At 38.4% G+C, this 11,074-nt stretch overlaps 1 protein-coding gene across 6 annotated transcripts in view; it reads right to left on the reverse strand.

Annotated features, from left to right (window-relative positions):
- The window catches only part of tp63 (tumor protein p63), a 41,236-nt gene extending 34,989 nt beyond the window's left edge, over positions 1-6,247 (reverse strand). For 3 of the 6 annotated variants that reach the window (XM_047813519.1, XM_027146592.2, XM_047813523.1), the window contains exon 1: positions 5,988-6,243. In XM_047813519.1, the coding sequence (XP_047669475.1) occupies positions 5,988-6,040 (53 nt within the window). In that variant the 5' untranslated portion in view covers positions 6,041-6,243. Of the gene's footprint in view, positions 1-5,987 lie in introns of all 6 variants that reach the window. The other 3 variants (XM_047813522.1, XM_047813521.1, XM_047813525.1) reach the window with 2 other exon arrangements.
- Between the last annotated feature and the right edge of the window lie 4,827 nt (positions 6,248-11,074).

Consider the following 11,074-nt stretch of genomic DNA (forward strand, 5'->3'; position numbering starts at 1 on the left):
GTGGGTCTGAGCAAAGCGGAATTTCCCCCAAAGTCTACATGACAGCAACACGACCTCTGTGATTTGCAGCATGCAGCATGTGTGCAGCTGGACTGGGCTTGGCAGTGTAGAGTGTTTGGTTATGTGTGTGTGTGTCTGGATGAAATAGTGAGTGTGTGTGTATGTGCCTGTCTGTGGCTGGGACTGGGGGTATCATGCTATAATGTGAGGCGGGCACTTGGGCGTAGAGCCGGAATTTCCCCACATTCTGTGAGCGAGTGATATTAATACGCTGCACGACGCAGACATACCTAATGAATATCTTCGAAGCAGGATGTGAGTTTACCACAGCCTAGAGATGAAACCCTACCACAGGTGGTTTAATACAGGAGTGTCAAACTCAGGAGGACAATCAGATGTTGAATAAGTCTGATACTACTGGATTAAAACCAAAAATAATAAATGCCCCTAAAACAAACCTGAAAAATTGTCAAAACATTTAACCTTTTAACTTTGTTGATGATTTATTATAGTGACTTTTGTCAGTGACAGTGTCACAAAGAAAAGATTATATTGTAAGCCTTTTTAAAACAATATAAAGAAAATAAAATGTACATACTTTATCATTTTTTTGCACCAAGGAAAAAAGAGGAGACATTTTAACTGGAGAGACATTGTTTACACTAAGAAGAATTTTTTTTTAATTATAAAATTATAAAATTTTAACATATAGATTTATGAGCTAACTTATAGGGAACTGTAAGTGTAGCAGATTAGTGTTTGGTCAATTTTCAAAAACTAAAGAGCAAAAAATAGCATGAGGTCAGGACATATATCAATTTCTAGACCTGTTTTTTTATTTGATGTCTTTATGCACAAGTGACTTTTGGCTCACAATATATTGAAAAATTATAATAACAGGAGAGAAACTTCTAAATAATAAGGGTGGAAACCCTATTGTCAAACTGAACCAGATTTGCTGTGAACAATCTGATAATTACTACTAGGTTGATTCATGCAGCGATATACTGGAAATATACTAGATTCCTATTATATGTACATTTTAATGATTTCCATCTTCTTATTCATACATTCATACAAGTCCTGTTTCTATGTTGTAGATCTTATGCAATACATATACACAGATGTTATAAACATTCCCATACAGCCGTTGTTGTTATAGGTACAGTATCAAAGAAGTCCATACCATGTATACAACCTGGACTTGGCAGGAGATATAAGGAACAAGAAAAACATGTTCAATTCCCCCTTTTAATACCTTGCCAAAAAGGAGTGGCACAAGCGGGAATTACTGAACTAACATTAATGCATTCATGGATTTTAAACCCATGTTAGTGTAATATGCAGTCCTGCCTGATTCTGAATCCTGAATGTCAGAAAAGCATACACATTAAGGGTTAGGCCTAAGACTGGAAATACAACAGAATTAACACTAAATCCTAAATGATGAAGGGGTGAAGACCGGTGGAGCAGCTTCAATAACACTCAAAATGCATCTTTCTTTGCTTAAAAGGTTCCCTCAGAGAACAGCTCAATAAGAAAAGCGTGGTCAATCCCCCTTTTATGTGCAGCCAAAGAGGTGTGGCATGGGGTGAATGCTTGAGCTGATTTAGACGGATATTGTTGTGCCGCCAGGTTTGTCACAAGAGAGAAACCATGTTTTATTCCTAATGTGTGGTCTAAGCCTACAGATAATGTCATTAGGTCTTGTGAGAAGTCACGTATGCCAAACACAGACAAGTCTATTGTCATAGTTTCAACATCCAGTTTTCAGTTGACTGTACAGACAACAAGCAGTGTGATGACTCTCCAGATCATATCAGAGCTGTGGGTTATACAAAAAACTACCACTGCTTCTTTCTGTCCTTCACATAAACATACAATATATGGTCAAAGGATTGCGGACACCTGGCTATTACACAAATATTTCAAATTTAGTCCAATGTTTAGTGTTGTAATTAGCTCAAATCTTCTTGGAAGGATTTCCACTAGATTTTGTGGGATAACTATGTGGGATTTATGTTCATTCTGCCATAAATGCATTAGTGAGATCAGGCACTGAAGTTGGGTGGAAGAGGTTTGAATTCTAGTTCATTCCAAAGATGGTCAGTGGGATTCATGTCATGGCTCTGTGAGTTCTTCCATTCATTCTAGGGAGACTCTGTCTGCATAGAATTCAATTTATATACATGGCACTGTCATGTTGGTGCAGATTTGGTTCCTCCTGCTCTGTGCCTTAGTTTCAGTAGTGATGGGAAAATATAATGCTCCGTCATACCTAGGCAGTTGTGTGCTTCCAAATTTGTGCCAGCAGCATGTGGAAGACCACATATAGGTGTAATGGCCACGTGTCTACACGCTTTTGCACATACATTGAAGTTTAAAAGATACCTAATCCATATATGAGGGCTTTCTGAGGGGACACACTACCCAGCATTCTGTTTTCCTGTTTTAACACTCCAGACTCAGCTAATTATTAACTTCTTTATTGTGTCCTCAGGACAGCAGGGACCAAACCTTGCATTATGTTTAACAGCTGTAAGGAACTTAAGCAAAGTGTTTATATAATATGCAAAAAATGTTTCATTTATAATCCAAGAGCTAATGGGGTCACTATCCATTCGACCGGCTCCCGAATCAGATCCGCACTCCATACCACAAAGCAAAATGATACTCATATACCACAGGATGTAATGGATATTAAATCGCATGGTGTCCATCTCTTACATTATAAATTATTACACGTAATATTATCAACATTTTAGGCCAGTGAGATCATGAGAAATATATATGTCCTCAGCAAGTGCAGACTTGCTGCTTTCTCAGGTCATGCATAGTGTGGAGCATGTTTCAGATTCACTGCTGGATATTTGACAGCTTAACTGAAAGACCACTGTCATGACATCATCATCAGCCCTGAATCTGGAGGCACAGAGCTCTAATCAAACCTAACATGATTTATGCCCTGCAGCAAGGAGGAAGTGTTGGAGGACTGAATTGACCCATGTTACCCCCTACAAGGCTGGGACGTCGCCAGAAACACAATCCAGTTGACATGGAGTGTTGGCCAAGAACGACATCACGGTTCCACAAAAAGGCACAGCACCCACACGTCAAAGCATCCAGGCCTTTTTCATCCATGTGTTGAAGCTGTGTGATTTACAAGAGCAGAAATGACAGAAGTTTATGGTCAGGTTATGTGCCATGGTGAGTGGTCCACAGATAGATGTTTCAGTTATATTGGACAGGTCATGTAGACACATCAAAAGTTTTATCAGGTGCAAAAGCTCACAGACAGACAGACCATATGGCCTTGCCCTGCCTATATAAATCAATCAGAACAACTCTTATCTGCTATTAAATTGAGTCTGCTATTTCTTATTTTGATTCAGTGACATGTATTCTAGTTTTGCTTGCAAATCACAACCCCATATTGCCTATCATCCTCAGCTAAGGCAATCTGTACCTGTCTTTCTAAGAGAGAAGATCAAAGTTTGTTTAAGGAATACTTTGAAAAAATCCACTCTCAGCTATGTAAAACTTCACGCTTCAATTGCATTTGAATTGGGCTCCCACTTAAAAAAGGCCTGAAACTCTCCTTGGAGACAATAGTCGTCTCATCTCTATTTTTTCATTGCGGTTATTTTTTGCTCTGCTCCCAAGTGTGGTAGGTTTGATGTTTAGTGGATCTGGTGTGTGTGTGTGTGTGTGTGTGTGTGTGTGTGTGTGTGTGCAGGGGGGCTGTGGGCAGCCTGGTGTCTGGTTACTGAAGGACTTATGTATTCAGCCTAAGGGGGAAGGTGTGCTGCATCCACTTAAACGCAAACCGGGCCTCTCGCAGACGGAACAGGGTTAAAGGTGAGAGCTAAACAGGGCTGCCCATTGTCTCCTAGCAGGTTGGGCACATCCAGCGATGAAGATGCAATCAAAACAAACAGAGCCAGCGATCTGCAAGGGTGTAGGGGTCTTCTCCTGTGACTTCATTAATCAAAAGCCAAGCGGTGTTCAAAGAAAGCAGTCCCCTCCCTTCCTCATCCCTCAAACCAGAGGCTGCAGGACAGACATGAAGGCTCAAACAAAAGAGGATCGGCCCTCCAGGTTTCTCCTCCTTTCTGTCGCGTGCTTTCATTGTGCCTCATTGTAGTGAAAAAGCCTGAGTGATTTCAAATAGTGACTTCCACTCACTCTGTAGGAGTGCTTTCTTCGTGATTTATGATGTTTATCCAAGTTTCTTTCCCAAAGCAGCACTGACTATGGGAAAGCAATTAAACAGGGAAAGTCACTCTTCGATGAGACAAAAGTCATATTTTTCATGTGAGGTAAGAGCAGATGCCTGTTATATTACAAATAATGATTTCTTAGCATAGCATTAACACAGAACAACCAGAAAAGGATCTCAGATACACGAGTCTCATATAAATATAAATCAAAAAGAGTTTCGCATTTTACAGCTACTTTAGGTAACATAAATTGAAGAATAGGATGAGTGTGGTACAATAATACACTTTTATTTGCCATTATATACACTGAATGCTTTTTATGCTCAGAAAACGCTAAATGATTATTATAATTATGTGTAATTTGTAATTACGCTTATGACATTTTTAAAAAATAAGCAAAATTATTTGTTAATAAAATAAGAAGTGTATATTTTTAAGATTTGAAATGGCTAACATTTTTTTAAACACAAATACCTTTCCACTATAGTTACAGTAGTATAGAATGTAGCATTTTAATGTATTAATAATTATCTCCTGATGAATATTATATTAGAAATTCAAAAATAAATGAATTTCAGAATCTGAAGTAATTTGTTAAGCTCAACTTCATCTCTTGTTTGTTACTGGTCTCCTTTCATATGGAAGCGATAAGGTCAAGTGATGGCTAAAGGTCTAGACTGTAAAACAGCACTGCAAGCTTATTTACACCTGTATCAGTGATGTTAGGCTTCTCAGAGTCAGGGTTTTGATTGACATCAATTATATGATATGATGTCTAATCAAACTCCCGTTTCCTTTATGGTATTACAAAAGATGAATGAATATTAATAAACATCAAAACAACACACGATTTGTACAGACCAGAAATCACAAAGCTTTTTTCAGTCCTCCAAAAATGAACCTTCTGGTTTCTATTTGGGGTTTCAAAATCACCTGTTTTACATACATTTGTACTTAAAGTGAGTCCATCATATTTTTTAAACATGAATATCACCATCACAGGTGATATTATGGCCCAAGAGATTTTATGTTATTATAATATTATTTTGTGCCTCGATGCCCGATGACGCCTGAGATGGCACAGGATCCCCGTGACCCGAGAAGTTCGGATAAAGCGGTAGAAAATGAATGAATGAATGAATTAATGAATGAATGAATAATATTATTTTGTGCCTCAGCTGCATGAAGGCAATATGACCGGCAAACAGAACATAATGGTTAGCAAGATGAGCAGTGATACAGTAGTACAGGCAGGCAGTTCAGCCCAGTTTAACTCTGCAGCAGAGTGTAAATTGGTGTGTGAATAGTGAGGAGGTTCAAGGTTTCAAGTGTCTTGTTTGACTGCCCTGAACCCTGGACACTCCCATACACTTGCATTGTTACCATAAGAACACGTGTCTATAAATATCTGAGCCTGGCAGCAGCTGGACCTTTGGATTCAACTGTTTGCATCTCCAGACACGGTTACATAGTCTCAAGCTGAACAACCATAACTGCAAATATTTATAGAAATTGAACAAAATTTCAATAGTGTGATAGCAACGGTGTGATATTCCAGTGAAGGTGTGTTTTTACACTCATGCAAAAGTGAGTAAAATTTCATTTCAAACTAATTTGAACAATCATTCCCAACATGCACTACTTGTGTTACTAGATGTAACCAGTACAATTAAACATACAGTCTGATTCTGGGTCATGTGACATTTCCATAGTAATCTTGGTGACTCAGACTTATCACCTGGCCATGAATAGAAGATTGTGTCTTACCGTTGAAAGGCGTGCTCGGGGCAGAACTGTACAGCCGCATAAGGAGACGTCATACTGCCACACTGTAGTCTTCTCTGAGCCTTTTAAAGCTATCGGTAAGTGGCACAAGCACATCGATCAAGGCAAACAAAGAGGTCAGATGTATGATAAATATTAGCAATGAATAAATAAAAGAAACAAATAAAAAAATCTATTAATCACAAGTAATATCAGACAGGGTAAAGTGCGGTTAAGGTCAAGTGCACAGGAGTGAGTCAAGTGTGGAGGATGTTTTGATTTTGGTTATTCTTTCTACAGAGCCTAAGCTGATGGGGTGGGGCCAAAGCCAGAGTGCTGACCTATCCCTGACAACAACTGCATGAGGACCCAGACTCCCTCAGTTGCTAGGATATTGATATTAAACAACAACCTTCCTCACGCCCTCTCCATTCCTGGTCCATGTCCCCATTGATGGTTGTCTAAGCACTATGCTGAAATGTTCATTCCAACTTCCCTTTGCTGCCTGAAATTTCCTTTTCCAATCAGTAGAGCTGTCAGTCAGGCATTTGCAATTGCATCACTCTAGCTGCTAAATCATCACTCTGAACCGATGAGGTGAAAAACATGTTTCCATAATGGTCCTCTCTGTCTGTCAGGAAGGTGGCTTCCTGATCAGTCAATGAGACTAAAGCCTGAAGTAAAATGCTTGGTTATGGCTCTTTCCTCTTGCTGCTGACATACATTTGGGATGTACACACAGAACTTCTATAGCGCTTTGTAGGAAAGAAACCTGACGATTTGTAATATACAATTTCATGCTGTTGCTTATACCTCTTCATTGTGGGATTTCTTAAATTGAAGCATACGCTTCTTCCTCTTTCAATGGTGCATAGATTCCAAAAAAGTGAGATCAAACTATTGAGATTACTAAAATATAAACCCAGATATTAACCCAGTCTTGCTGGAGTGGCCTGTGGCCAAGGGACTGTAAACATAGAGGCGTTTTTGCATTTTTAAGGGAATGAGCAGCAGATGAATCAGAGTGCTAAATTAAAGAACAGGGTCACACTGGTGTACAGATAATAAATAGATGCTGAGTATCCAGGGAACATGAGCCGTCACGCAGGACTTTTGTACTTTTTGGAAAGCGAGAGGTCTCTCTAGCGCCCTCTTCTCTCCTTGGCTTCACCATCCTCAATGCACCTCTGAGACCTTGATGATGTCAGCATAGTTTGTCAACTTAGTGAGATCAGGCTGCAGACTGGCTGCGTCTTTTTAATAGCCTATTTAGAGGGAAAGTGACGTAGAAAAAAATCCCCTACACAAGTAACCAACCAGCAGCTCTCTGCAAATGTCTACTTTACTTCTTCCTTGCCACACATGCTACAGCAGCAGAGTTATTTTTAATCCAACCCTCATATCACCCACCCAATGAGCATGAACTGTATATTGCCCACACTTAGACAGATAGAGAGCTCTGCTAACATCTGCAAATTGTGCCAGTCCTGAACAAAGTCCAACTCAAAAGTCTCTGCTGAAGTGTAAGCTACATTAAGATTCATTAGTGAGTGGCACATTTCCATGATCACAGGAGATCATCCAGTTTGCTGCTAAACACTTAGATGTTACATGACACTAGTAATTAATAACTATGAGATTAAATTATTAACTGTAATTTGTGAGTATTTGTGAATGTAAATACTTGTACTCAGTTACATCCCCCCCCCCCAAAAAACAACTTTTTAGTAGTTATTATACATAATATAAAAAAATATTTTCCTCTTTTTCTCTCCTCCAGCCAGTGATTTGACAGTACTCACTAGAATGGGCTCAGGTTAGCATCCAGACATTTCAGATTAACACCCAATTGTTCCAGTTTAGCACCCAGCCATTTCAGATTAATATCCAACTCTACCATTTTATCGTCCAGTCTTTTCAGATTAACGTTCAAGGCAATTCATAAATGGTAAAATTAATTAACACTATTGCTGTCTGTGGATCTGAACAGGGATAAGTCACATCATTAAACTTGTTAAAGGATGCGTTCCCTGGCTCATGGTAACAAGGCATTAACTCCATTTGATTTCAATACATGATAATATTGCTAATATTAAATGTCTATACTGAGTTAACCTGTTTTCTTAACCTGAAATTCAATTTCTCACATATGGTAAATATTGCAAAATACAGGGCTCTCAAGTTTTGAAGACAGGCAAGAGTAACATCTCCAACCCCAACCAATTATTCCAGGATATGCTTTTTTCATTGGTTGTTGCGTTAAATTTTACCCAGATACATTAGTGCTATTTTCTGATTGGCTATTGTGTAGCCTTCTTTTTTTGATAAGTGTCAGGCTCGACTAAGAACTCCAGGGGAGACGCGCATGATTCCTTCCAGGTTCCATAGAGACAGCGGAGCGGACAGATACATTTTGGGCGCTGTGGCATATTAAAAATATGATAAATAGACAGTTTTTCTGCGTGACAAATGCAATAAGCATCTGTCACAATCACTGCGTGACACTTGATAGCCCTGATAAAATATAATTGATACTTTAAAATTAAAACAAAAATCTAACATTTTCAGATTAGTAATAATAGTTACTTTTCACATAAAAACATGACATTAACTTTATTACATTACTAAAATCACTCACTTAAAGTTTTAATACTTGAGTACATTAAAAACTAGAAATATTTATATTTTGTTTCGAGTAAATGTTTTGCCTGGATAATGCTACTTTAAATTGAGTAAGATTGTGACAGTATCTATAAATTCAATGGACTAGAATATTTTACTACTGTGCCCACTTGTCTTTTGTGTATTGTCTTTTGTGTGATATCCTGTATTTTTTGTTTCTTTTTGTCTTGTCTCACATTGCACCAGGTTGCACAGATTCACTTTATGTATCTAGGACTAACTTACTGTAAGTTAGCACTGTCTTTGTAGCACCATGGTCCTGGAGAAACGTTGTCTCATTTCACTGTGTACTGCGACAGCTATATATGCTTGAAATGACAATAAAAGCTTGACTCTACTTGACTTGACACTTCCTGTTATTATAACTCCCACAAGTGAAGTCATGTCAGGTGATATCCTGTGTGAAAATGTAATTTACGGTATCTAGCGTAGACATGACAGTTCTGCTTAGGGATGAGACACTGTGTGCCATAAAGCTAAGTTTATATAAGTTCTGTGAAAAATGCACAACCTGCACACTCAACTCTATTAACCACCACACCCATGCCTTTAGTAAAGTTCATCACTTCTGGAAAGAAATGACTCAAATGCTGGAGATGATCCTGGTGCGTTCTATCTAACTTTCTACTATCTCCCTGTGTGTGTGTGTTTCCTCCACAGTCCTTCACATTTAGACCGCTCAATAACAGAACACAGCTAACTTTATTGCTGTAACTCTCACCAAGAAAACAACAAAAGAAATCCAGAAATGAACTTAACAATTCACACTGTCTGAATTTTATCTCTGACCATTTATTATCTGAACAAAACACAGAATTATGTAAGAACCAATGTAAACTCGACCAGTCCCACCACCTCTCAGGTTAAGAGATAAGCATACATCAAGACTCTTCTGTTCTGGCACCAAGGTGGTGGAATGAACTTCCTCTAGAACAGCTGAATCATCTTCAAATGATGGGTGAAGATCTACATCTTCCTGAAACACTTAAATTAGCACTTATTCTCTCTGTTAAAAAAACAAAGATAAAAAGCACCCATTAACAGAGGATTAGATTGACACTATTCTATGTATGTAACCTATCATCCATTACCAATAACACCTACAAATACAAATACATTAGAAGACAGTGTATATTTGAACACTCCCACAGAGCATGCAACACACACCTAGATGAAGAAGACACATTGTCTCAATATTAACCTTACACATGAAGGCCAGATCCACCTCACCTTGACCTTACATTTTTCTTTCCATGACAACTGTTTTTAAAATATTTTAAAAAATTAAAGAACGATATATTCGAAGTTTAAGTTTCCAAACTTGCTCGCAGCATGGCAGCCATACTCACTGCCATCTTGGAACCATCAAATTAATTTAAAATGGTGACATTTTGTCACTTACTCATTAACGGAATCAAAGAAGGCATCAGAAAGAAATGCTTGAAGGAAATATAAAGCAAAGAAAAGTGTGCAAGGGAAAAGTTCTAACACGAAAACACAGTGAAACTGAACAGGAAAAAGAAAAAAAAATATATAGGGAAGTCAAGATAAATGTACATGTGGTTAATTTCCAGCAAGATTCCAGGAGAAATGAGAAAGTTAGTAACTACAGTAATGACTTGATATGTTGTCAAACCTGTTGAAGCCAAAGTATGCAGGGAAAGAGAGAGAAAAACAATGTCACTTTTTACATTTTCTCTCTTTCCCTCCTGCCTAATTTTTGTTAGACGTGTGAATCAACCAGCAGATTAATTTGATAACAGGCTCAATTTGATCGTGGCTTGTTAGTTGTTGGTGACAGACAGCTGGGTTTGCAGAAACTGCTGATCTCCTAGGAGACATACAATAAGAGTCTCTAGAGATAACACAGAATAGTGAAGAAAAAGAAAAACATACAGTAAGCAACAGTTGGCCGTAGTGGAGATATCTTGTGGATGGAAAAGGTTCAAAGGAGAATGGCCAGACTTGTGTGAGCTGTCATGAAGGCTACAGTAACTCAAACAAACACTAGTTACAACTGTGGTGAGCAGAAAACCATCTCGTGTTGAATCTTTGGGCTCATCAGCTCACACTAGGTTTCCTTTCGGATCGACAAGAATGAGAATCTGAAGCTATAGCAAGCACGGATTCACTGGAACTATTATTTGATCTGAGAATGCACATAGCACATAAGTATGAGAGCACATCAGTATCTCAACATTCACTACTGTTCAGTCTGTGCAAGGTCCTCTATTCTACCTTCTTTTTTTGACTCTTAGAAGTGTATTGAAATGTCTGTATTGTTCTCCAAAAGGGGCTAGTGGCAGGCTTAACAACCAAAAAATCCCCACTTGGAAATCGTTGTATATGGACATGACAAGGCTACTAAGAAACGACTGCAGCTACAGTAGTACATGTCCATCTAATAT

The sequence above is a fragment of the Tachysurus fulvidraco genome, chromosome 5 (assembly GCF_022655615.1).
Source record: "Tachysurus fulvidraco isolate hzauxx_2018 chromosome 5, HZAU_PFXX_2.0, whole genome shotgun sequence".
Classification (NCBI taxonomy): Eukaryota; Metazoa; Chordata; class Actinopteri; order Siluriformes; family Bagridae; genus Tachysurus; species Tachysurus fulvidraco.